At 46.4% G+C, this 26,984-nt stretch overlaps 2 protein-coding genes across 5 annotated transcripts in view; both read left to right on the top strand.

The window, feature by feature from the left end:
- Positions 1 to 13,592, top strand: part of LOC146251575 (DNA (cytosine-5)-methyltransferase 3B-like) — a 24,413-nt gene extending 10,821 nt beyond the window's left edge. For all 3 annotated transcript variants that reach the window (XM_084679816.1, XM_084679815.1, XM_084679814.1), the window contains exons 7-22: positions 620 to 778; positions 930 to 1,037; positions 3,444 to 3,585; positions 5,218 to 5,334; positions 5,699 to 5,743; positions 5,902 to 5,981; positions 6,661 to 6,773; positions 7,063 to 7,246; positions 7,700 to 7,784; positions 7,912 to 8,057; positions 8,819 to 8,909; positions 9,724 to 9,872; positions 10,022 to 10,107; positions 10,189 to 10,258; positions 10,583 to 10,701; positions 10,815 to 13,592. In XM_084679816.1, coding sequence (XP_084535942.1) covers positions 620 to 778; positions 930 to 1,037; positions 3,444 to 3,585; positions 5,218 to 5,334; positions 5,699 to 5,743; positions 5,902 to 5,981; positions 6,661 to 6,773; positions 7,063 to 7,246; positions 7,700 to 7,784; positions 7,912 to 8,057; positions 8,819 to 8,909; positions 9,724 to 9,872; positions 10,022 to 10,107; positions 10,189 to 10,258; positions 10,583 to 10,701; positions 10,815 to 10,956 — 1,836 coding nt within the window. In that variant the 3' untranslated portion in view covers positions 10,957 to 13,592. The remainder of the gene's footprint in view (positions 1 to 619; positions 779 to 929; positions 1,038 to 3,443; positions 3,586 to 5,217; positions 5,335 to 5,698; positions 5,744 to 5,901; positions 5,982 to 6,660; positions 6,774 to 7,062; positions 7,247 to 7,699; positions 7,785 to 7,911; positions 8,058 to 8,818; positions 8,910 to 9,723; positions 9,873 to 10,021; positions 10,108 to 10,188; positions 10,259 to 10,582; positions 10,702 to 10,814) is intronic.
- Positions 13,593 to 14,468: 876 nt separating this feature from the next.
- The window catches only part of LOC146251574 (uncharacterized), an 18,267-nt gene continuing 5,751 nt past the window's right edge, over positions 14,469 to 26,984 (top strand). The window contains exons 1-13 of one of the 2 annotated variants that reach the window (XM_084679808.1): positions 14,469 to 16,310; positions 20,364 to 20,493; positions 20,622 to 20,767; positions 20,954 to 21,167; positions 21,309 to 22,930; positions 23,296 to 23,904; positions 24,601 to 24,721; positions 24,901 to 24,954; positions 25,052 to 25,137; positions 25,263 to 25,337; positions 25,487 to 25,636; positions 25,749 to 25,856; positions 26,751 to 26,892. In XM_084679808.1, the coding sequence (XP_084535934.1) occupies positions 20,379 to 20,493; positions 20,622 to 20,767; positions 20,954 to 21,167; positions 21,309 to 22,930; positions 23,296 to 23,904; positions 24,601 to 24,721; positions 24,901 to 24,954; positions 25,052 to 25,137; positions 25,263 to 25,337; positions 25,487 to 25,636; positions 25,749 to 25,856; positions 26,751 to 26,892 (3,442 nt within the window). In that variant the 5' untranslated portion in view covers positions 14,469 to 16,310; positions 20,364 to 20,378. Of the gene's footprint in view, positions 16,311 to 19,694; positions 19,987 to 20,363; positions 20,494 to 20,621; positions 20,768 to 20,953; positions 21,168 to 21,308; positions 22,931 to 23,295; positions 23,905 to 24,600; positions 24,722 to 24,900; positions 24,955 to 25,051; positions 25,138 to 25,262; positions 25,338 to 25,486; positions 25,637 to 25,748; positions 25,857 to 26,750; positions 26,893 to 26,984 lie in introns of those variants that run through there. The other variant, XM_084679809.1, reaches the window with a different exon arrangement.

The following is a 26,984-nucleotide window of genomic DNA, read 5'->3' as shown; positions in this document are numbered from 1 at the left end:
TCTGTGTGCCTGCATGTCTATCTGTCTCAACTCTAGTCCTGTCTGTGTGCCTGCCTGTGTGTCTCTCTGTCTGTCTCAACTCCAGTCCAGTCTGTCTACATGCCAGTCTATTTGATACCCTGTCTGTCTACCTGTCTGTGTGTCAGCACCCAAGCTGTCCAGTTGCCCCTGTGGTTAGAGCAGGTCTACAACACACTGCAGGAGTGTGTGTTATACAGGTTTGCTCTTGAAACAGGAGCAGGTGGCTAATATCCCACGGCTAAGCTAACTCTTGGTAGTGTGTGGTTACAGCTATCTGACCTCATCTGAACCTGCCGGATGTCTTTGTGTTTGGTGGGGATGTGAGATGGTTATTCACCGGTGGAAGGGACCCCCTGAAATTCACCAAACCCATAAAAAGCTGCGATAGAACAGTTTGTCATCATCATACAAGTTTACTGTGTGATATAAATGGACTGTTCCAAGCAAGTTTGCAGAAAGGAGGACGAGAACACCATTCACTCACTCTTCTTTTCTTGCCCGTCTCTTCCCCCCACCCCTCTTTTCCTTCCACCACTTCCCTCCCTCCCTCCGTCTCCCCGTCTCCCCGTCTCCCACCCCCCCCCCCTCCCTCCCCCAGGACAACAAGGGTTTTGGGGTGGGGGAGCTGGTTTGGGGTAAGATCAAGGGCTTCTCCTGGTGGCCGGGCATGGTGGTGACCTGGAGGGCTACCGGGAAGCGCCGGGCCACCCACGGCATGCGCTGGCTCCAGTGGTTTGGAGACGGCAAGTTCTCAGAGGTGAGTACCCGTCGCTGTTGCTACACAACCGCTCAGTGGACCATAAGGTCTCTGTCACTCTCTCTGTCGGTCTCCTTTTCTCAGTCACTCTCTTTCTTTCTCTCTGTCGCCCTCTCTCTCCCTCCTTTTGACAACCGTTCGTCTCCTGCAGGTGTCGGCCGACAAGCTGGATTCCATCACGGCCTTCTCCAAGTTCTTTAACCAGGCATCCTACACCAAGCTGGCTTCGTACCGCAGGGCCATCTTCCAGGCACTGAGGGTGAGGAGGGGGGGGGGGGTGGAGGGGATGGGAGGTTTATTAGGACTGTGTATGTTGCTCCACAGGTTCTCAAAATAATTATTGTGTAATTGTTTTCCTAACCTCCGGTTGGGACTGGTCCTCATCCTCAACACGTGCCTTTTTCACTTGGGTAAAATACTTTTCAATACTCATCTGGATTGAAGCAGCAAACATTCTGTGTAAGAGTAAAAAACTGACAAAACATTATTTATAATACGTTTTTTGATTTCCAGCTACTACATATGGGCCCTCGTGTACATACGTTTGCAAACGTAGCATTATCAGCGCCATGGCCAACCCGCAGAAAGTGCACGCTGTGATACTTCAGCTTAGGTCGTATTTACCAAACCTGCAGATGGCTGAGCAGTAAGGGAATCTGGCTATTAATGAGAAGGTTGCTGGTTCGATTACTGGCTGTGCCAAATGACGTTGTGTCCTTGGGCAAGGCACTTCACCCTACTTGCCTCGAGGGGAATGTCCCCGTACTTACTGTAAGTCGCTCTGGATAAGAGTGTCTGGTAAATGGGGGGAAAAAAACATAATGAGGCACACTTAACGCATCCCCTCCCATCTCTTTATGGGAAACTCCCACTTTCCCTCTGACCCTCCCGTGAATGCATATGCATGACACGGAAAAGCGCAATTTGCCATTGTCAGTTCCGCGACAGGCAGTCTGCGCTTTTACCTCAGTGCGGCATGTTTGTACACACCTCGCCATGCTTATACGCACACATTGCGAAACAAATAAGCCTTAAGTGGGCGCAAAAGCATTAGTAAATGAGGCCCAAAGTGTTTTGACCTCGACAACCCAACTGCATTTTACTGCAAACTTGCGACGAGTTAACTTTCTAAAGAAGCCGCAAACGCCTGTTTGCTAAGGGTCAGGTCGGGACTCCAACATTAGCACACTGACAACATTGTATTCAGAATAGAAAATATTTTCACAGCACTTTTTAATGTATGCAAAGAGGTTCACGAGATACCAACCTTTCGTGAACTTGTGAATTTCGCCAGCCGTCTCCTCTGCCCCAAATAGGCCAAGCTTCCAGGGATGATTGTGTTTTAATTGAGACAGATACGGGGTACACGGAGAAGAGGATGTGTGCATGTGTGCATGTGAGAGAGACGCAGTCTGTGGCGGCCGGTGTTGATTCTGTGGCGCACCGCAGCAAATGAGTCTATGTGTGGGAAACACTTGCATGTGTGTGTGTACAACGGTAAGATAACCATCTATTGCCTGAAAGTTTAAAGAAAGGAATTCCCTTAGTGGATCTTCATCCCAGAGTTTTGTAGAAGCTCCTGCATAGAGGCACTATAGGAGATGACGTGCATCTTTTTGTTGATACTACCATCCTCTCTCTCCTCCTCTCTTCTCTCTCCTCCTCTCTTCTCTCTCCGCGTTTACCTCCTCCTCCTTTCTCTCTCCTCCTCTCCTCTCTTCCTACTTTTCTCTCTCTCTCTTCCTCTCTCCTCCTCCCCTCACCTCCCCTCTTTCATACTATCCATCAGCTTGTCAATGTGGCAGGGTGTGTTTCATTACAGTTTTTCACAACACATTTCTTGAAACAGTCACCCTTTTTCTCAAAACGAAGAAAATGGATTTTGGATTTTGAAACACTGGATTTTGGTGTTTCAACACCCGTTGACACTTGGTGTCATTGGCCCTGGTGTATGACTATGTTACAAGCCTGTGTTCTGCTCCTCTGTTTCGCCAACCGTCTCTGGAAGAGGGGATACCTCACTGAATTGCTCCTTCCAAGAATCCTTAAATGTTTTCTCCTCTAGTGAGTTTTTCTGGACGTTTTTCCTTGTCCTCCTTGAAGGTTGAGGTTGGCTGAGGGGCAGTTCTGTGACATTGCTAGTAAAAAGGGCTATACAAATACTGTACATTTGATTTGAAAATATTACAGTAACCATCACAACTTACTGTAGTACTCTCAACAAAGAAAAACTGAGTAAAAACCCTCTGGTGTGCTGGATCCAGCCTTGAAAACACTCCACACCTATGTCACCACAGGCCAAATCCATTGCCTGTAGGAGATTTACCCTGGTGTATGGGTTTTGGTCATAGACCTTCCACCGCCACACTGAGAAAAACTTCAATTGGGTTGAGAAAAGGGCTGTATGGTGGAAGGCAAACATTTACAGTAGAAATTGCCGGTTGTAGTTGTGTTTACTGTCTGTCGCCTGTGTTTACCATTTTACAGCACAAGTGTATCACAGTGCAAATGTTTTTAGTGAATGAGAATCTGTGAAGAGTTTTGCCAAAAGAGTGTCTGATTCGACAAATGGGTTGAGGCCACTGAACATTTGATTCAGAGAATGGGGTTTAGTGTTTTAGAAATTGTGAAAAACTGTAAACCCCCCCCCCCATCCCCCTCCCAGATGGCGAGCGTGCGGGCGGAGCAGACCTTCCCCCACTGTGAGTCGGAGGGAGCCGAGGAGCAGGTCAAGCCCATGCTGGACTGGGCCAAGGGCGGCTTCCTGCCCAAGGGCCAGGAGGGACTCAAACCCACACACAACCCTGGTGAGCTGCGGAGGAAACAATACCCAACACCACCTCCAACCCCCACCCCAACCCCCACCCCAACCCCCCAGGCACACTCCCACCTTCATCACTGATTACACACTGAATGTTCAAACAACCTGCAGCATATCATCAACTTCTGCTTGATTGACGTGTAGCCAGTATAGGTTTGGGGGTTAGTGGATAGTTTGATGGATGTTTGTTGCTGGTTTGTTGATAGTTAGCTGAATGTTTGTTACACCTTGGTGGATAGTTTGTTGTGATTCTAGTGTATGTACTGTATGAGGTCTGTGGTTGGGGTGTTGGAGTTGCCAGGCTCTAGGCACAACGCCCTGTCTGTGTACGAAATCAAAACAGTGTTAGTTTCTGTTCGTTGTGTTGTGTTTGTACATGCTTCACAGACGCACACGTCTCTCAACATGGCTTTGATACCTGACGTGAGAGAGAGAGACAGAGAGAGACAGAGAGAGAGAGAGAGAGAGCAATGCATGCACTCTAAACAGAACCAGCCATCCAGACCGTTTCTGTGTTTTTCAAAAGCTCATTCTGTTTGAATAAAGATTTCACCCCATCAGGATGTGACCTTTCCAACATGTGCCTTTAGTATTTTCCTGAGGTACTAGAAGGTACTAAAACAAAATAGACTCGTTTTACGTAATTTAACCTTCCACCGCAATCACAGTGACTGCAAAGATCAAATCAAATGGATGTGAATAGCCCTTTTTACAAGCAATCGCACAGAGGGCTTCACATATGCCCATAGAACTGCTCTTCAACCAACCTAAACCCTCAAGGAAGACAAGGAAAAACTTCCAGAAAAACTCAACAGAGAAAAAATTGAAGAAACCTTGTAAAGAAAAGGAGGAGCAATTTATTAAATTCAAAGACCATTTGCAGGGATTGCAATGACTGATAGCGATTTATACCATATAAAGGTAATATAAATATATATGTGTATATGTGTTGTTAAATGTGGCTTTATTGTTCATATATTTCATTTATTCTACAGTGTTATGCTACATTTTTAAATTGTTAATTCATGGCGCTTATGATCTGCCACGTCAGCCCCACCTACTTTCCACGTCACAATTTATTAGCCCGCAAAACAAATGAATGAAGCGCATAACACCCATCTGAACGATAATTCTCACTCTACCTTTTAGGTATCTAGGTTAGGTACCGCGAACGGTGCAGTTATATTAAACTGTCTGGCCTATTCTCGGCAGTCCCAGTGTTAACTGGTATCCCGGTAAAGGAGAGACAACAGCTGGAATGATCTGGAAGTTGGAGAAGGGGAGAGAAGTGCCGGGCTCTCAGCCAGCGAGCTCATAGCTCGAGGCGTTTGCAGACACTGTCATGTCCCTTACATCATCAAATTCAACAATGCCACTCATTAGATCCAGGAGGGTTTAATTGGACATGAAAATTCGACAAGTTTTCTCTCTGATGTGTGTGCTTTGACACGGAGCTAGAGGGAACGGGATTACGTAGCCTGAGGTTCATCCGAACGCTTCTGGTGGATCTGAAACCGGTGTAGCCATTTGGCAAACCACGAACATACGAGTATCAGTCAGTTTTTTGTCCTCCGCTCCGCTCCGCTCCTCACCCTAATCCTACTCCCTCGCCCTCCAGAGTCCAGTCCGTTGACCCAGCAGGTGTTGGACGTCAGTCTGCCTGAGTACTGCCCCCCCGCCAAGAAGCCTCGAGCCAGCTTCACCAAGCCCAGCCCTGAGGAGGTCTACAGCAGAGGTCAGTCCCAGAGGGCAGGGGTGAGAGGTCACACACCCTAGAGTTTACCCAGGCCTACCTGAGATCTAACAAACAACTCGGTCCTACCCCTCCATTCCACAGCCAATAGAAAAATGCTCAAAATATGGCTTTTGGTGTAGGTGAAACCCAGTGTTGAAGTCTTTTTGTTTGAAGTGCTTAATACATAGGTATGTTTATGCATAAATGCTTATTCAGTAGGAACCCACGCCAGGGAGATTTCTGGGGGTCAGCGTGTGGTGTGTTGCTATGGTGTGACTCATTTGTGTTTGTGTGTGCGACGGACGCGTGTTTGGCTTGTGTTCCCCTGGTTGCTGTTGACACTGCTGGCGCTCTACATCCACAGAACTAATGGTGCATGAAGTTTTGAAGAATAAACGAAGTATTGAAGGTAAGCTGCTCCCCGACCACAACCTCATCCACGTTCAAATCGAATCAAGCTTTATTTGCACAGCCACTGTTGACATGCTTTGCTGTTCCGGGCCATGTTCCTGTGAAGCCTTGTTTGATGGGATGTTTTTCCATCTGTTTGTGTGTTTGCGTCTCCAGAGTTTTGCCTGTCGTGCGGGAAGACAAGAGTGGCAACTTTCCACCCACTGTTTGAAGGAGGCCTCTGCCAAGCATGCAAGGTAGTACACCAGAGCCCCCCCCCCCCCCCCCCCGCTTGTCCTTTCCTCTTTTCTTCTCTTGTCTCCTCTCATCTGGCCTCCTCCCCTGTCCTCTCCCAAACGCACAAACCCGCACCCATCAGTTACACAATCTGTTTTCACATTTTTATCTTGGAGCAGGTCTCAGTACCTGGCTCTGTCTGGGGAAACACGAAGTATGAAGTAGATCTCCTTTTTGTACCTGTGGTTTGCCATTGTCAGACACTATCATTATTGACACTCTGGGCCTCATTTACTTACAGGATTGCACCCATTTCAGGCGTGAAATAGTGGGTAAAGACATAACACCGTATTTACAAACGCAGAGCACTTTGTAAATACGTAAAAACGCAGATTACTGCTGCTGGGAGGGTATAAGGGAAAAAGGGTGTGTATATTTCAACTTCCTGTTCGCGGAACTGTTTTTTATTTTCCTCGAATCACCCATGTTGGCAGTAATATGCAGCCGATTTTTCCCGTCTTTTAACGGCTAACACTAATGGGCGCTGATTGCCCGACGAGGATCTGGTTTGATAAATACCACGCAAAATGCAGAAATACACCATCCGCTATTTGCGGTTGGGCAAAGGCGCAGATTAAGCTGCGGTCGCAATGCTAGTAAATGATGCCCTCTGTGTCCCTTGTGCCTGTGCGTGTGTAGGATGTGTATCTGGAGATCTCCTACATGTATGATGATGATGGTTACCAGTCCTACTGCACAGTGTGCTGTGGAGGCCGTGAGGTTCTACTCTGTGGGAATGCCAACTGCTGCAGGTACACACACGCACACACACACACATAGACACACATACACACACAAGTTCTACTTTATGCAGCGCCGGCAGCGCTGACAGTGCTGCAGTCGGCTGCCTTGAAGCTGAGAAAGCCATTGGCTGCTTCAAGTCAGCCGGGCTGCAGGCGACGCCGGCGCTGCATGAAGTCGAACGCACCTATAGAAACCCCCCCACACACACACACACACACACATAGATCCACCAGCACACACACACAAACAGGTAGGCTCATAAAGACACCGTCCAAGTTGACCCCCTCCCCCCTCCAGGTGTTTCTGCGTGGACTGTCTGGACATCCTGGTGGGCGCGGGGGCGTCTGCCAGCGCCCGGGACCTGGACCCGTGGCGCTGCTACATGTGCCAGCCCCTGCAGGCTTACGGCACGCTCACACGCCGCCACGACTGGAGCCTCAAGCTGCAGGAGTTCTTCGTGAACGACAACGGCCAGGAGTTTGTGAGTCGGCTTTTCATTGGACGAAATGACGATGTTGTTCGTTTTGTGTTTAGTGGTCAACACTTTTACCCATAGGCAGTCATTTGTTTGTCTAGTGACATGCCAACATCCGAAGTACATCCTTGTCATTGTCAAATAGAAGAAATAGAAATAAAAAAAAACTAATCATTGCTGGCATCAGCAGAAATAGTGCAATGTCGTACCAGCACTGTGTTTCATGTTTTCCCTGTCATACACACATATATGTAACTAAAGTACAAAGAACTACATAACTTAATGTATATTTGCGGGGGAATGTTCAAAAAACTAAGTCTTAATCAATAAACCTGTATTAATAAACCTGTAGCTATTGGTTGTGGTTGGGTTTGGGGCTAGTGGATAGTTCATTTGTCAAGGGTTGAATACAGTAACCATGTCCTGTGTGATGACCATATCCTACGATGTCACTTCCAGGAGAGCCCAAAGATCTACCCCGCAGTCCCAGCAGAACAGAGACGACCAATCAGAGTTCTCTCACTCTTCGACGGCATTGCGACCGGTGAGAAGAACGTGTGTGTGGTGTATGTGTGCGGTGTGTCTGTGCAATGTGTGTGTTTATCTGCAGTTCTTCTCATCTGTCTGTGTCTTCTCAGTCCTCCTGACATGTGTGTGTGTGTGCGCTCCAGGCTACCTGGTTCTGAGGGACCTGGGTTTCAAGGTGGACCAGTACATTGCGTCAGAGGTGTGTGAGGACTCGATCTCGGTGGGCGTGGTCCGACATGAAGGAAAGATCCAGTATGTTCATGACGTCAGGAACATCACCAAGAAGAATGTACGTTCAGAAGATTCATCCCACTCCCCAGGCGGTCCGCGGGGAAAACCTGGCCTTACCTTCCCCCTCTTCCTCCTCCTCGTTCTTCTCCTTCTCCTCCTCCTCCTCCTCTTCCTTTTCTGCCTTCTCCTTCTTTTTCACCTCCCTTCACCTCCTGACTTCTGTTTTCACCTGTCCCAATCTGCACCTGGACACATTAACTGGTCGACTTAATGTGTAAACATTGACTAGCACACACACACATACCGTCCAGTAACTACCCAGCTTTCATCCTCCATTATAGCCTGCGGTTCTGCCCTTGAAGTGCACACACACACACACACACACCCCACAGCTGCAGGAGAGGGTTGCATGCGAGGTTGCTGTGACGTTGCCGGGCCCTAGAGGACAAAGAGCAGCCTCTGTAGGGCTAAATCCCCAGAGCCCATTCACCCCTTTGTCACACCACTTCACACAGTGTGTGTGTGTGCGTGCGTGAGTGTGTTTGCGTGTGTGAGTGGTTGTGTGAGTGGAGAGTCAAAGTCTCTTTCTCTCACTCTCCCCCTCACCCCCTCCTTTCTCCCTCTCTCTTTCTCTCTATCAAGTCTTTGTAGTGAATAAAAGGGTCCTATGTAGGGCCTTGGATTAGATCCTATATTGTGGAGGGAGAGGATTTGGGTGTGTGTGGGAGAGGTTTATAGGGTGGTTGCACTGTTTGGGTTCACCGTGCAGATTACAGAATGACCAGAAGAGGTGCTGTTCCTCTGTGTTGTGTCATACAGATTGAGGAGTGGGGTCCCTTTGATCTGGTGATTGGAGGAAGTCCCTGTAACGATCTGTCAATCGTCAACCCAGCCAGGAAAGGCCTGTATGGTAAGCACCGCCCTCTTCTTGTTCACCTGGTGAAAGGAAGATCGACTTGAGAGGTTTTTTCAGTGCTTGGAAATGGCAGAGAAGGTCAATCATACTTAAAGATCCTGCAAAGTGGAATTGAAAATGAGTTCAACACACCCCAGAAGAATGTGTTGTTAACTACCCATCCAAGTATGTTAAATTAGGCTTTGAAAAAGTGAGAAAATCAGCAGTTGAGACTGGGGGGCGTGTCACCTGAAAAAGCTGAATCTCCGCCCCCTCGAATTTATTGAATTGAGCAACAACAGCAACACTAGCTAAATCAATTGCAGATACCAGAACAGACCTACCTGCAGTCTCTGAGTGGTTTATGTATGAATTACTTTGTCTTTGCATCGTACCAGCTGAGTAACAGAATGCAACTATCTGTGATCTGACGTAGATAGGTCGCTGTAATGTAGATCTGTCGGGTTTTGGCTCCGCCTATAAAAAACTTGAGCTGAAAATGGAAGAGAAACTGTTCAACAGTCTAACTCCACATTTCAGTGCAAAACGGTTTTCCTGCTTTGCACATGCTTTCAGGAACTCATTTCACATGTATATAATGTGCTGAGAAGCAAATCATGGAATTTGCTTTCCAGGATCTTTAACCATCCTCACTCTGTCTTGTCATCCTCCAACACACATACACTCACTAACACTCACAATCACACGCACACACATACACTCACACACTCTCACACATTCACACACAACCAAATGCACTCACATGCTCACATACACACACTCACATAAACACACACTATCTCACGCACACACACACACTCACTCACAGAGGGGACTGGGCGCTTGTTCTTTGAGTTCTACCGTCTGCTGAGTGAGGCCAGGCCCAAGGAGGGCGAGGAGCGCCCCTTCTTCTGGATGTTTGAGAACGTGGTTGCCATGGGCGTCAACGACAAGAGGGACATCTCGCGCTTCCTCGAGGTGTGATGTCATGTCCTGTCTGCAACATTGACTCAAACGTCCTCTGCTAGTCCTAGGAGGGTTTATTCCATGCAGCTTTGTAGACATGCACGGGTCTGTGGCGTTGAAAGGTAACTTTGTGTGTGTGTGTGTGTGTGTGTGGGTTATAGTGCAATCCTGTGATGATCGACGCCATAGAAGTTTCTGCAGCTCACCGGGCTCGCTACTTCTGGGGCAACCTCCCAGGCATGAACAGGTGTGTGTTAGACGTGTTGCCTGTGTCGGGCGCTGTTTGCTCCGGTGCGTTCCGTGGTGATGAGCAGTGTGTGTCTCTCAGGCCCCTGTGTGCATCTGGGATGGACAAGCTGGAGCTGCAGGACTGTCTAGAACACGGACGGGTTGCCAAGGTAAATACGCTGACAGAGGGTGTTTGGTGGAAATAAGCAGGGTTGGCGACTGGAACTGAAGACGTTGTGTGGACTTATCTCCTCCCCTCACTTCTTTCCTCCTCTCTCCTCCCCTCTCTCCTCCTCCTACCCTCTCTCCTCCTCCTCCCTTCTCTCCTCCCCTCTCTCCTCCTCCCCTCTCTCCTCCTCCTCCCTTCTCTCCTCCCCTTTCTCCTCCTCCCCTCTCTCCTCCTCCTCCCCTCTCTCCTCCTCCTCCCCTCTCTCCTCCTCCTCCTCTTTCTCCTCTCTCCTCCCCTCTCTCCTCCCCTCTCTCCCATCCTCTAGTTTGGGAAGGTGCGCACCATCACCACACGCTCCAACTCAATCAAGCAGGGCAAGGACCAGCACTTCCCCGTCATGATGAACGGCAAGGAGGACATCCTCTGGTGCACCGAGCTGGAGAGGTGAGACAGAGGACACACACAGGGTCATACACACACACTGTGTGTACACGACTGAAGTAAAGGAGACGCTCCTCTTTGGGTATGTGGCTGATGTGTGTGTGTGTGCCCTACAGGATCTTTGGGTTCCCGGTCCACTACACAGACGTGTCCAACATGGGCCGTGGGGCCAGGCAGAAGCTGCTGGGCCGCTCCTGGAGCGTGCCCGTCATACGACACCTCTTTGCCCCTCTCAAGGACTACTATGCCTGCGAGTAGAGACCACCCCCCCCAAACACCCCCTCAACCCCCTCCCTCTCTCTCTGTCCCTCCCCAACAGCTGAGTCAACTGAGTACCCTTAAGGCCACGGAGGGGTCAGAGGTTGGTTTGTCTGGCTGCCTTCCATGATGGGGGGAGGGGGGTGGGGGTGCTTGTTCGTGCAGCTAAAGCTGGGGGTCTCAAATCTAGACCCTCCTGGTCATGCCCTGTACCTCCCAGGAGTCACACAGAACCAAGAATGTTCTCAGACTGAAACAGTGACAGCCAGACTGTCGTTCTAGAATGGTCTTTCTATCTGAACAGAATGACCGTTTTAGGACAGACGATTAATGTTCTTGATGTCTAAGCAAAAGAGACTGAGAGTTACAGACCGGGTAATTCAATGTTAACTAATACTTGAATTTATTGCAGTGCAAAATCCCCCAAAAATATGTGAGCGAGTCCAACTAAGAAGTTGATGTTGACAAGATGGTAAAAAGTTTAATGTCACTGCCTATACCTGATGTGTCTTAAAAACACTTAAAAAACAGTTACCAGTAAGACTGTAGTAGAGATTTTAGCTAAAGGGACTTGTGTATTATGCTAATGTTGTACACCAGGTTCATTCCTTTGATTTGCTGTCATACCCAAAGTGGGCTGCTGATAGTTTTTCTGTCAGATACTTCCACCATGTTTCTCTTGAATCTCCCTGGAGTTACAGTGTCCAAACTTTTGACTGGTACTGTACATACAGACATAACTAGCATTTCCTTGGACTCTTCCATTGGTTCCATTGTGCTTGGCATAATCAAACCAGTATGGAAGTTTTTGAGTATTGCCAAATCAATAGTCAATACTATCAAAACACTATTTGGCCCAAAATTGCATTTTAAACTGTATAACTTAACAAAGCCAAGGAACTGATCACTAGACTACTCGTTAAGAGTGATTGTAGTTCCTGTTATGTGTACTGTATTTGTGATCATGTTTACAGGTTTGGTGATTTCTCTCCTCGCCAACGGAAACACAATGAGTGACTTGGGAACATCTCTTGTGCCTGTGTGTAAAACAGGTGCTATAGTTATTTTAGTTCAAAAGTAGCTTTTAGCCATGCTAAGCATAGATAATGGAAGGGTTAAGAAAATACCTCCACCCATCTGACTTTATTGCAATTTGTTGACCCTATGTTTGGTTGAGACCTTGAAAGTTAACATTGCAGTGTGCAGGTATTTTCTTATTTTTTTCTATAGTCATTTTACTTGCTTGGTTAAATGCAAAGAGGACGTCCGGATCTTTTGTTTCTGTGGATGTAAAGATGGATATAACCTAGTATTGTAACGTGGGAGGTCACACTAAGAATTGACCCATAGTTCTCAGTCACAATGTTGTTGTTTTTTAGATTGAAGTAAAGCACACACTTAGCTTTGTAACTCTTGGTAGTACTTTGCAATGTCTTCTTAGAACATTACACATTGCCTCACACCATTATAGGTAGTGACAGGTACAGTGGTAGGCCTGCCTCTGCATTTTGACTGGATATGCAGCGGATTGCAGGTGCCACTAGCAGGCGCCACCATGATAACTGATGTACATGACCAACGTTGGAACAGAGTTTAAGAGAGCTTGTTGCAGTGCATAAGCTCCAACTATGGACATCGTATATAACTGGTGCTTCGGTCATGTAAAGTGTTTATTTTCCATTAGTTTTATTCTGAAAGTGTATTGAAAAGACTGCACACATTTAACTGATTATGTTTCTCAACAATGGAGACCTGCCAAAATGTTTATATATATATACATATATATATATATGGTTGTAGACCTATCTAGATTAATGGACAAAATACGTGAACCATGCCTTCCTTTGCTTGACTCCTAATTACAGATCTAACATAGTGTAGGGAAAACAGGTTGTTCTCTGAAGTCATACACACCTGTGACCAGTTTAGTCAGGTCAGGCGTGGCATTCCTTGACAGGAAGCTAGAAGTGAGTTTTAGGTTCAGGGGAAGCTGCCGCTTCAGAGAGTCTGAAAAGGGACCTAGAGAACAAGGACCTAGAGAACAAGGACCTAGAGAACAAGGACCTAGAGAGCTCACTCAGTTCAACACTGGCTGGCGGTCTGCCAGACGAAAACAACACTTGATGTTAAAACCAATGGTATTCTTTTTACCAAGATACCAAAAGATTTGAGTACCGTTGACAACCTGTACTACAACTGCTGTAACGTTGGCAGTGTCAAGCTTGAAAAGAAAGATCTTGAGATGTTTCTCTTGACTTTTTGACTACCCTTTTTTTTACCCTTCTACTCGGTCCTGCTCAACAGCAAAACTAGTTGCACAGTTAGTGCTTAATATTTTTGTGATGTTTTTAGTCTTTTTAATCACTAGTTGTTTTTCTATGTTGTTTTTAGACGTAAATTTAAACAGTATGTATATGGTTTGTGTTTGAAAAGAAACCTTCTACAGTTCAAATGTTTCTGTTATTGCTCATGTTTTGTTTTTATATGACTTTTTACTAGATATTAGAAGTACATGTCAGAGTCTGCTATTTTAGTACTTCTGATAACCATTTGGAAATACAGTGAAAAAGTATATTTGTGTACCCTATTTGACTTTATATCATTTTTACTCAATAAAAATACTTTGTACCAATGAACCTCTCATAAACGTGTGGCTCATCTGTGAAACAAAACCAGCTAAGACTCAAACATTCAAAGTTGTCACCCAAACACTTGTCACCCAAACACTTGTCAGGTACATAGGCCTTCAAGTGTCTGTATGTGCTGGGAAGGGGGGTTGTGGAGGTTTGTTTTGTGTGTGTTGCAGTTAGGGTGGGAGAGAGGGGGTGCTTTGTGTGTTTTGTTATTATTATATAGTGAAAAGCTGGGGATGTGTGTGTTTGGGGGTGGATGGTTAGGTTGACAAATTAGTTAGAATGGGGTCAAGGTGTGTGTTCGTGTTTGCGCAGTTCTGAAAATATTATTTGTTTAAGAATGTCTTATTATCAGACTCATAGGTGTGTTGGTGTGTGTGTTATGTGAGAAGAGATGACCCATGGTTTTTATTGGTTCCAGTGTGACAATATTTTCATTCAAATTAATCATCTTGTTACACTTTTTCACGATTGCTAAAACACATTTCTTGAAACAGTCAACCATTTCCTCAAAACTCTAAACACAAATATTCAAACTGAATTTCCAAAACCTCTGACTCTTCTGGCAAAATCCAACACTCGCCCCTAAACCATGTAACCTGTGCTCAAAATCAAACAATGCTTTCAGATCATAAACACAGTAAATTAATATATAAACACTATGGAGCAATCATTACACACAACAAAATGGAGAACACAGCATCCAGGCCATGTAGTTACATGTAAAGACAAATTAGTTTATGTATACACAGTAAATGCATTTACGTAGCATTAAAGAAAATGGATTTTGAAACACTGGATGTGGGTTTTTCAGCACCCATTGACACTTTTTTTATTTTTTTTATTTAACCTTTATTTAACCAGGAAAGTCCCATTGAGATTAAGAACCTATTTTTCAAGGAGTCCTGGCCAAGAGGCAGCAACAATTTACATGATCAATCACCATAATACACTCACAAGACACAAATTAAAATTAAAAAAGCTGTTATCAAATAAAATCAGAAAAAACTGTTTTCAATTAAAATAATAAAAACAGTTCCAAGTAAATTAAAAATCATAAAAAACAACTACAAGTAGAAGAGGTGTTCTGAAATGCTCTCAGCTTAGATTTAAAAGCGTTCAAAGAAATCAATTCAGTTAGTTTAAAATCTTTTTGCAGCCAATTCCATGTGGTGGGAGCAGAATGGATGAAAGACCTTTTTCCTAATTCTGTGCGCGCAAATGGAACTGACAGAAGCATCTGATTGTTTGAACGCAGATTGTGGGAAGCAACACTTTTCTGTGTGATTAAGTTACAAATATAGGAGGGAAGTAGCCCTAACATGGCCTTATAAATAAAAGTACACCAGTGTCCCAGCCTTCTGGTGGACAAAGAGGGCCAACCCACTCGAGAATACAAGTCACAGTGATGGGTCAGGGCTCCACAAAACTTTCCTGATGTATGACTATGTTTAGCCTGTGTTCTGCACCTCTCTTTTGCCAACTGTCTATGGAGGAGGGGATCCCTCACTGAATTGCTCCTCCCAAGGTTTCTTCAATTTGTTCTCATCTAGTGAGTTTTTCTGGGAGTTTTTCCATCTTCTTTGAGGGTTGGTGTTGGCTGAGGGGCAGTTATATGGGCATATGTGAAGCCCTCTGTGACATTGCTTGTAAAAAGGGCTATACAAATACTCTACATTTGATTTGAAAATATTACAGTAACCGTAACAACTCAGTACTGTCAACAAATAAAAACGGGGTAAAAACCCTCTGGTGTGCTGGATCCAGCCTTGAAAACACTCCACACCTATGTCACCACAGACCAAATCCATTGCCTGTAGGAGATTTACCCTGGTATATGGGTTTCGGTCATAGACCTTCCAGCGCCACACTGAGAAAAACTCTCCAATTGGGTTGAGAAAAGGGCTGTATGGTGGAAGGCAAACATTCACAGTTAAAAAATGCTGGTTGATGTTGAACTACTCTTGACCACGATGAGAGCTGACATTGTCCCAAACCACCATTAGAAAAAAGTGTGAAGAATTTTAAGTCATTGTGTTTTACAGATAACAACTGTGTTGCAGTTGTGTTTACTGTTTACCATTTTGCAGCACAAGTGCATCACAGTGCTAAATGTGTTTAGTGAATGAGAATGTGTTTAGAGTTTTGCCAAAAGAGTGTCTAATTTGTCAAATTTGTTTAACGCTAGTTCACTGAACATTGATTCAGAGAATAGGGTTTAGTGTTTTAGCAATAGTGAAAAACTGTAATTGTTTGTGTAACTGTTTTACCATAACATCTACATCGAAATGTAACTGTACTTGCTTACATCGTTCAACATACTGAGAATACCGCTTGATTGACCACTTGAGAAACGTTCTCTATCAGGACAGCCATGATGAGACCTACCGGATTAGCCTCTATGCAGTCTACATTAGCATAGCCTACGAAGTACATTACTGCCTAATAAAGACGACACAATCGTAGATATATAGATTAGCCTACAGTGCACTTGATATCTATTTAGAATTAAATTGTCTTACAAACGTTTGCTAGAATAGGACTTTGTCATCAGTGTAGCTACAAAAGTGAAGCGCAAAGGCTATTGAAAGACCTTGTTTCCGATCGACCTCGTGGCAATGAGCGTGGTGATTGGTTGGATCCTAAAAAACGTCATCACTTGCGGAATTCAGTAAATTACAGTATCAACATTTTTACGATCTGCGCTAACCAGCTGGTACGGTAAGTGGTGATGGCTATGTGTAATGGGTTTTTCATTTCTGTGTTTAATTATCTCATCAAATATAGGCTACACAAATGCTTTGTCAACGTTGTTATCAATCACTTTTCCATAGTAGCCTACAGTATTAGCCAAGTTGTTGTCGCAGTTTCGGCATTGTTTGGTGGAAGGGTACTAGTAGTAAACAATGAGTTAGCGCAAGGGTCCTACTCCTAGCAGTACTTGGCTATTTGTTTGATTTGAGAACAGGCTAATCCGTTGCAGGCTAAACACTTACACAGTGGGTCTCTTTAAATTATGTTGACATTGTTCCTACTTTACACTGTAACCATAATGTAGACCCAAAATAAATGTGTTATCTTTGTGTTAAACTATTAGAGTTAGGCTATTCTTGTGTTGTGCGTCCATGCTCAACTGAACAATAGACGGGTTTCTGAGCAACGTCTTCAGTGAAACGAAAGTGCAAGTAGGGGGCAGCACTCTTCACGGTTCATAGGCTAGATAAAGTGTTGCAAATTTAGCGACTTTGTCGTTATATTTAGCGACTGAATTTTCACCGTCCCCTGTCACAAATAAACGTATCTTATTTCAAGCGACAAATCTCTCGATTTTCCGCTACTTTGGCAATCTTTGTTGAGCGGTACTACAGTAGCAATAACCAACTGATTTGTGAATGAGGTCACGTTTGCCTTTAGTGTTTTAGTTCCCAGTGTTTATAGAAGTAGGCTATTTGATCTGTATTACATCTACAGACCTAAAGGTTGACGTTATCACGTAATCTCGTGACTTTTAGCGACAAATCAGAGAGCCAATACTTCTCAGTTGAGGTTTTTTGCCAAAAGGATGGATGGATATAATTGAGGACACAATTAGCTCTATCGATAAGTATAACTACACAGTTATAGCCTATGCAGTTGAATTCCTTTGTACAAACACTGGGTGAGCTATGTAGACTTCGTCGTGTCCCTTACTAGCTAGCCGTACGTGTCTCACGGCTTGGACAAATGTTCACGGTAGCTGTCAAATTTCTTTTAAATATGAGAGGTCGTAAAGTAGCCTTGTGCTAAACATTTGTACGTTGATTTAGCTTGGTGACACTACGTAACCACTGTACTACAGTTATTGTCAAATAAGGAGAAGACAGACACACTCAACAACCAACAAAACCAGGCAAGTTAAGCTAATGGGGAAGGTCATCAAGCTAATGGTTATGTGATTCAGAAGTTAGCTAGCTCATTTGAGCACATTTATTTTAATTGCGAACTAAGTTTAATTAGACTGATAGCTAACAGTTGACTACCAGTATAGTTATAGCCTAACATTTTGATGTTATATTTATTTGCAATTGGCAAAAGGATAATTGCATTTTTTGGAATAGGCGTGCATGTTTGTATACAAGAAACCCCCAAAGGTTTAACATACTGATCTGTCAAAGATTTAGTATGTTTAGGCCCCAATCTGGATGCAATGCAGTATGCTCATATTTATCGTTCAATAACTGAATGATAGCACTGCGCTTTGGTAGTGGTGGGTCAAAGACACGAAAACCCCCAGTGGTACTTCCGGGAGTACCCTCATGTTTTCTGCACTTTCAATAGGTGTGTTCGACTTCATATAACACCGGCTGCTGCCGGCTGCCTTGAAGCTGAGAATGCCATTGGCTGCTTCAAGTCAGCCGGGCTGCAGGCGACGCCGGTGCTGCATGAAGTCGAACGCACCTATTGGGTCGACTTAAAATTGTCTTCTTTTCCCACAATGCATTTTGTGAATTATGGCCGCTCCCCCAGCGTCCCCATACTGTAATCATATTTAGGATGACATACAAATAAACATAATGGCCTATGTCTAATACAGTACGCCATATAACCAGAATGTTAGTGGCAGTTGTACCCAATTCAGTGGTCGGTACACTGAACACCAAGTTGCGCTGAAGCCGTTCCATCATGTGTACCATCCGTGTCAGTGGTCTGAATTGACTATAACCAGAGCCTGTTTAAGGAGAGCCTTGCCACTCCATTGTACTAGAGCCTGTTTAAGGATCATTAGACATTCTCTGATTGTACCAAATTTGGCTGCAGTTTCACCAGAGTTCTGAGTCATCGTACGACCAGAGCTACTGCTTTACGGCAAGCTCTGGTCACCTCCTTTTTTATCTCAAGGCACCAATATGTTTAATGTATGCACCTCCCTGCCAAAGTAAATTCCTTGTTTCTTCAAACACATGGCGAATAAAATCCCTTCTGATTCTGAGGGTGATTGCAAGTGCATGTTGAATGGTAGTCTATGGAGCTAAACGGCTAAATTAGTCTCTTTCGTCTGATTGTCGTTGAGAAATCTCCGATTTGATTGTAGTTTTGCATGTTCAACATGGATTATAGTTCGAAAGTTGAATGAATGAATACTTAGGCCTACGTCCTTTTGATTTCTTACAGGGTGAGTCATTGTTGCCCATAACACGCTGGCATTCTGCTAATGAATGCTGATTGGTTAGTGAAGGAATACGACCAGAGCTCCCGCTTGATGGCATCCGAAGCTGAATCAGAATTTCAGAGCATTAGCAACATTAGCAACAACATTTTTATTTAAAAAAAAAATTTGTATTAGCAATTTCAACAAAGTCAAATGCATTGCAGTTTACAAGATACAAAAAGTAAAAAAAAAACATCATTTACGTGTACATGTATTAATACAAAATAACATAACTAAAAAAATCACGCTAGGGGATGTAAACCATTACATTAATATATTTAAACTACTACAGATTTTTACTGTTTTAATGGCCTTTTGTTTAAGAGAATTTTTTATTGAAAAAATATACTGCCTGAGCTCTCCATTCAAGGCAATAAAGCAAGGTTTTCTTCCCATGAATTTGCATCTATGAATATGATACTTGGCCATAATAATAATAAGATTAATTATATATACACAGTTGTTTTTCCTGGAACTGTCAAAAAGCCCAAACAATACATACTTCCAGTATAAACAAAAATCTGCCTCAATACTTTCAGTAATAAACTTACAAAGATTTTGCCAAAATTCTTTTACAATTGGACATTAGCAACAACAAAAGCAAGCCAAAACTCTTTCTAGCATCTGTATTGACAGGGAGAGCCTAACCTGTCAGCTGTGTTGTCATGCCTTGAGAGAAAAATGAAGTGACCATAAAGCAGTAGCTCTGGTCGTACGATTTGTATGACGTCCATGACATTTTCAAAGGCTTTTTAAAACAGAAAGGCGACTTTAAAAAAATCTAACATTCAGCAGTCTGTCTTTTTTTGCCTCCCCTTTTGAATTCAGAATTCAAATTACTAGACAAAAAATTAAGTCCTGAGAAAAGTGGATTTTGAGGGGTATAGCTCCATAGACCTCCATTCATTCTGCACTCACTCGTTAGCGCCCTCACATGGAACTGCAACCATTTCAGAACCCGGAAGTTTTCGGAGAATGGTTACCCCTATATTACACATTCTCTGCTATAACCGCCTCTACAGAATGCAGCATTGCGCAGTTTGTGGGACAGCATGCTTTTCAGACTTGTCTGACCTGCGCAGAGACTATACCGATTCGAACCTGTCCGTGCCACTTCGAGTTACTATTAATGACAAAGTAGTATGTGACAATTGAACGCATACTCTATGCAAAAGTACGTACTTGGGCAACTGCAGTACAGGTACTAAAGTACGTATGCGCTCCGGGACGCAACCGCTGTTTGATGCGTCAACTTTTAGCAAGGCACTTATTAGTTGGCGAATGATCGCTGTCACAGCTGTCTTCCACGGCGAGCAAAATGTACACTAAATCCCTCGTGAGACATCAGTCCGTTTTGGCTCTAATGCTACGCTAACATATGCACAAGAAGCTAGTGTTTTGAAAATGTTCACTTGTCCACGCTCGATTGAAAGTCTTGTAAACGGTTCTCATTTTTGTCCTTTTAATAATACATACAAACCGTGACGCTAAACGTTTTACACTGTTGAAGTACTGCTCTGCTGTCTAAAACCTGTAGCCTGCAGTAGTCTACAGTTATAGTCTAACTGTTGTTGTGTTGACTGAAGCACACAGACTGGGAGATGGCAGTCAACTGTCAGCTGAAGCCTGGAGCGAAACACAACCGCTATGAGCTGCTGGCTTGGCTGAACGCTTCTCTACACACCCGCTTCACCAAGGTGGAGCAGACATGCTCAGGTACAGTAGGGTCAACAAGCGTCATGTGCAGAGTACAGTCATTTTAGGAATTGGGTTTTGAAGTGGTTTTAAATAAGTGTGTGTGTATGTGTGTCAATCTCTCTCTCTCTGTGTGCCGTGATATCCAGGTGCTGCATTCTGCCAAATGATGGACTGGCTGTTCCCTGATTCTGTGGACCTGAGCCAGGTCCAGTTCCTGCCCAGACATGAAGAGGACTCTCTCCAGAACTACAGTGTGCTGCAAGCCGCGTTTAGGAAGACTGGGGTGGTTCAGGTTGGTCAAAAAGCTGCTCTTAGGGACAAGTCATTGATATCCAAATTGACAAGGAGTCCTCTTTTTCAAGTTTCTACTGTCTGTATTATTATTTTTTTATATCATGATCCTTCCTTCGTAGTCCCTCCCCATTGAGCAGATGACAATGTTCATGCTCTTCTTCCTCTCCTTCCTCGCTCCTCCCAGTCCATCCCTGTCAAGGAGCTGGTGCAGGGGAGTCTGGACACAGCGCTGGACTTTCTCATTTGGTTCAAGGCCTTCTTTGATGCCAACAACCGTGCTAGGGACTACAATGCCCTGGAGGCCCGTGGAGGACAAAGCATGGTGCCCAGGACCCCGACCAGCACCCCTGCTGCCAGCCCAATGCCAACAACCAAAGTCAGAACACAGTTAACACTAAGTAAGCTCCCCAAACCACTGTCAACTCCTTGGTGTAGTCATGTCTGCAGTGTCAGGAGTAGGTTTAAAATGTGTACTCTGACTAATTCACCTTTCCTTCATTGTTGTTATTTTGTCTCGTTTTCCTGTTTCTTTCTTGCAGACACGAACGAGGCGGCAGAGCATCCCTGGCAGAGGTCAAAGGACACCTCAGCCCTCAGCAGACCTCCCATCAAGAGGCAGATTAAAGTAGAGAGAGAGCAGGAGCCGGAGGCGAAGGTAGAAAACGACGAGAGGACTAACATGGAGCTGAAAGTAGACAGGGAAACAGCTGAAGAGAACGGGGACCCGGATGAGGACGAGAAAATGGATGATGAAAAAGTGGAGCAGACTGAAAGCGGCTTAAAAATGGAGACTGGGGAGAGGACGGGAGGAGAGGTGGAAAAGGAGGGAAAGGGGACCGTGAAAGAGGGGGAAACGGTAGAGGGGGGGAGGAAAGAGCAGAATTTGGAAATACGGGTGAGCACCAACATAGATGAGAAGACTGAGAGAGAGGAGGATGAGAGAAAGGAGGGGAAGATGACTGAGAAAGAGGAGGATGGGAGGACTAAGGGAGAGGAAGATACGAGAAAAGAGGGGGAGGAGGATGAGATGGAGGAGGATGGGACGACCGAGGGAGAGGAGGATGAGAGGACTGAGATGGAGGAGGATGGGACGACCGAGGGAGAGGAGGATGAGAGGACGGAGATGGAGGAGGATGGGACGACCGAGGGAGAGGAGGAGGAGACGAAAGAGAAAGAGAAGAGAAAGGAGAAGAGGACAGACAAAGTGGAGGCTGAAAGAGAGGAGGAACGTCCTCTGTCTCGCTGTAGCCTCATTATGCAACGCTTCTTAAAGCACTGGTCAGAGAATAACCAGAAACTAAGGCAGGGTTTGGGTCAGGACCAGGCCCAGCAGGAGCGCCAGGTTCAGGGGCAGGGTGAGGGGCTTGCTGGGGGTTTGTCCAGCTCTACAGTCAGGCAAGTCCTGGGTCTGAGGTACTCCCAGGACATTGTGTACACCCTCCTCCACACCCCCTACACCCTCTATTTCTACCGCCACGTCGACGTGGGGGCAGGGCAAACCGCCTGCCTCCTCCTGATTGGCTACTACCACCAGAAGTCAGGGGGCCGGGTGTTGCGTCTGCTGGAAGCCCTCCAGCCCAAAGAGGACACGTCCACAGCTCTGCTGACCTGTCTGAGGAGGACTCTGACCAGATTGGGGCTGCCCCTGGCCAACCTGGCCTGGTTCTACTGTGACGTAGCGGGTAGAGAAGAGCAGGCGTCTCTGGAGGCAGGAGTCCGGGTCATGAGCCCCACGATGGTGTCTCTGTGTGGGCTGCCTGGCCTGGCTGGGTCCGCCTGTCAGGCCGGTGTCGCGGCCGTGTCAGAGGAGGTGGTCGAGCTCGTCAGGGACGTCCATCGCCACCGCTCCGCCTTCACCCCCACCCACGACAGCCTGAAGCAGCTGTTTGCTGCCGTACCAGAGTTCGACCCCAACCTCCCCGTGGCCACCCAGTGCCTTTTCTTCACCAGGATGGTCCAGGCCATAGCCCACGGCTGGGTGGACCTGCTCGGATACTTCGGCTCCCTGGGAGGAGGAGGGGATGCCCAGCAGATTCATGCCCGACTGACGGACTGCAGGCTCAGGCTGCTGCTGCTGTTTCTCACCCATGCCCTGGAGCCCCTGGCTGTCTATGAGGAGGCCATGCGAGGAGGCAGCATAGACCTGAAGGGGATCCTACAGGTAGCGGAAGCTGTCACCATCTCTACTGCTGTCTCTGTTCACTTCTTTTATTTTGAAACAGACCTGACTTGACATTGTATTCATTTAGCAGAGGAGTTGATCCCAAGCGAGATAAAAAGGAAAGAGTGCAGATAGCAGTATAGACTTGAAATCCTACACCACGGTAGATATTTGTGTGTTTTGACTGGAGGGGAGGCTTCTTGTGTTTTGACGACCTCGGTTCCTCTGTAATAGAAAGAAACACTAATTGTGTCAGACAGAAACACTTCCTGTTTCACGATTTGCCGCGAAACAACCCGATTGTGTATCAAAATGATCAGGATCATTTGTTTGTTAACGGTGTCATTCCCCCTTTCCTCCCACAGGTGGCAGGCACGCTCCTCCGCACCTACTGCAGCCGTTTTCTGCGCCCCTACACCACCAACTACTTCCTGTGGCGCCGCAACCCAGTGGTCTTAAAAACCAAGAATCACTACCTCAACGGCTCCGAGGTCGACATCGGCGGGGCCCCCGTCCAGGACCTCCTGTCGGAGAACGCGGGGCAGCTGGAGGACGTCCACGCCGCCCGGGCACAGCTGGTGGACAGCGCCATCGCCTTCTACAGCGAGGTGACCCGCGGCCTGTCGGAGCGCCTGCCGCTGAGCGAAGCGGCCCTGAAGCGCGTCGCCGTCCTGCTGCGGCCGGCCTGGAGGAGGGACGTGTTGTGGACGGCCGTGAAGGAGGTGGCCAGCCAGCTGGGGGTGTGCAACCCGTTCAAGGACGGCACGGGGGGAGACACGGACCGGCTGTCGGGGGAGTACCAGCAGTACGTGAAGAGGCCGCTCGCCACGAGGCCCCCGGAGACGGTTGAGGGCGTGGAGCAGCACTGGGGCCAGGTCCTGGAGGGGCTGGAGAGCGGCTCCGTGTTCCGCAGGCTCATGCTGTCCCTGCTGGCTCTGCCGGGGAGCCTGCAGAGAGACACGGTGTTATCTCAGGTCAGTCACCCTGCAGCCCGCTGCCTCAGAGGACAGCCCTGTCTGGGGCGGTCTTACCTCAAAAGTTGATATAAAGAAAAGGAGGGAATTGGTCCCATCAAATGGATTTAACTGTTATTGATTCAACTTGTATTTAAGGCTGTATAAATACCCATTTGATAGGACCAACTCTCACGTTTCCTGCTTTTTAGTTCCACCTGCGGTTGTTGAAGAAGGGCGAATGTGGACGCCAAATGAATGTGCGTTGCTGGTTCAAATGAGTAAAAGATGTTTTAGAAACCGGGAAACTTAAGGGCAGCCTCCCAGGAGGTGTGTGCATAACTGATCCTCGTGTGCTGTAGAGCAGAGACAGCCGGCCCAGTGTGTAGTGGAAGAGTCCGAGACAGTTACCGGCGCACACTGAAGCCAAAGAACAGGCGAGGTGGCCTTGTGAGCCAGTAGAAGGACAACAAAGGGAAGAGACAGACCCTAGTCTCAGAAGCAGGTTGAGAGAGGAGACAATGTAAGGGGGGGGGGGGGCACACACCCTGTTTGTTAACACTTTTAAAAGTTGACCGTAACTATTCATTCTTTAGCCTATCCAAAACTATTCAGAATGCATAGAGGAGAAGCCTTGGTTTCAAGTTTATTACTATAGTAAGATGGACCCTTGATGGAAATTGATCTCATTCATTGTGTGTGTGTGTGTGTGTGCAGGCATTTGAGAACAGATGTCAGGTCCCAGCTGAGTGGCTGAAGGCCGACAGCGAGGAGAAGACCACTCCCTTCTCCCTCCCTGGTCCAAGGATAGTCATAGAGAGTGACTCTGACTCCTCTGGTAAGGTAACACTAGGGCCCTGTCTCAGTACATGCGTCCTCGCTCCCTTCCTTCCTTGGTCCAACTCCCGTTGTGTGATTTCTGCATAGATACCGTATCTGGGGTGAGTGAACATGCTGTGTGTTTCTTCATGTATTGTTTTTTTTTATTGAGTTGTCTTTTTTTTTTTTTTTTCCTAGATGTTATAGTCACTGAGGTCACATGGTCACCTGTCAAACTCAACAGCAGCAACGGTCAGGAAACCCAGACTCACTCAATGGAACTCAGCTTTAAGGAGAACCCACTCGCTGTTGATTGCTAATGTCTGGTTCCCCTGTGCTTTCCCTCCAGCCAAACCTCCCAAGATGATCGACTCCATCGTGGTTGACGATGACGAGGAGGATGACATCATCTGGACCCCCACTTTGAACACCCAGGTAAAATCGGCAGGGGGGGGGGGTTCGGCAGGGGGGGGGGGGTTATACACAGCCCATAGCTGTGCACCCAACCGGGAAGACTGAAGGAGTCTTTGTTTAACGGCCCCTGTGACCTCCACCTCCAGCCTGAAGAACAGCACATCCCTCCCTCAGTCACCTCCACCCCTGAGCCACCAGCCAGGAAGAGCGGCTACTACCAGGTGGGTTCCTCTCTGTTGGCCCATAACAAATGCATACATCATCATCAATGAAAACATTCATGTGTGCAAGGACAACTAATACTGACGCATCGGTCGTAATAAAACACCGTTACACTGTGTCCCTCTGAAACGTTGCTGTGTGTGTGTAGGATGACGGTGGCTACGACGTGGGGGAGCTGGTGTGGGGCCACACAGAGGGCTGCTCCTTGTGGCCGGGCGTGGTCCGGGCGTGGGAGAGCAGGCCAGGGCCCAGCAGGGTGAGGAGGGTGGAGTGGTACCAGGACGGCATGTTCTCAGAGGTGAGGAGAAGGGGGAGGGGAGGATACGAGGAGAGTGAAGTGGTAATAGAGATGGCATGTTCTCAAGACACTGTGTGTCTGTGTGTGTGTGTGTGTGTGTGTGTGTTTCCAGATCAGCATCCAGGTTCTCCACCGCTTCGCTGCTTTTTCCCAGCACTTCTGTGCCAACTCGTTTGCCACCTTGATCACCTACAGGGAAGCGATCTTCAAGTCCTTACAGGTTCGACCGTGTGTGTGTTAAGTGTGTATGTGTGCTCTGCTGTCTGGCTGTACCTCTGTGTGTGTGTGTGTGTTTGTTCATTTCTTAGTGCTTGCTCTGTGTGTGTGTGTTGGGGCTGGGCGATATATTTTTATCTATGTAATGACTTCCCTCAATAAAGATATCGTATAACATGAATTCATTTTCAATAATATCGATGATGTCGATAGAGAATATTTAGGAGCAGCAGTCCATTAAATTTCTGTGATGCAGCAGGACGTTGCGGAGAAATGGTAGCCTACGCTCACTATAATATATACTGAGCATACTTGCCGAAAACAGTGGCAGCAATAGCCATGGCGAGGGGGCAACTTCCAATGAAGAAACTATTGATAAAAAGTGTTTGTCTTCTTCAGTTATCTGGAAGTGGTTTGGCTTTTTGAAATCCGACAAAAAGCAGAGCAATGTTCGGTACAAATTGTGTAGGAAACAAACCGGTGGCTACCAAGTCTGGTAATACGACAAACCTTTTTTACCACCTGACGCAAAATCACTCGTTGGGACGTGCAGGAAGTTTTCGTTTGCGCCAAGGTATTGATAAAAAGCACGTTTTTAAAAAGCTTAAGTTACTTGACCCCAGGTGCGTGCTCCCTGGCCGCAAACATTTCTCTCACACCGCGCTGCCTAAACTTTATGCTGAGTGTAGGGAAAAAGTTGAGGAAGAGAATTACTTTGCCACTACTACGGATCTGTGGTCTATCGCCTTAATTATCATTTTCGAATGGAAATATAAATATCTATTGTGAGAATTTTTTACCCATATCGCCCAGCCCGAGTGTGTTTGTGTGTTTTACAGTGCTTGCTGTGTTTGTGTGTTTTACATTGCTTGCTGTATGTGTGTGTGTCTGTGTCCAGGTGGCAGCCGAGCGCTCCATGAAAGTGTTCTGTCTGGACTCTACCACGAGAGAGGAGGAGCTGAGAGTCATGCTGGACTGGGCCTTCGGAGGATTCAAACCCAGCGGCCCCAGCGGCTTTGCCCCTCCCCCCTTCACCCCCGGTACGCAGAGCGACAGAGGCGACCAGCACGGCGAATCCCTGCCCGACTCAACCCTAACACCCTCCCTGTTTTCTCTCCATCTGTGTCTCTCT

Source organism: Hypomesus nipponensis, chromosome 18 (genome assembly GCF_054491055.1).
Source record: "Hypomesus nipponensis isolate SF chromosome 18, ASM5449105v1, whole genome shotgun sequence".
NCBI lineage: Eukaryota > Metazoa > Chordata > Actinopteri > Osmeriformes > Osmeridae > Hypomesus > Hypomesus nipponensis.
The sequence above is the reverse complement of the archived record's forward strand: the minus strand, read 5'-3'. Positions and strand labels throughout refer to the sequence as shown.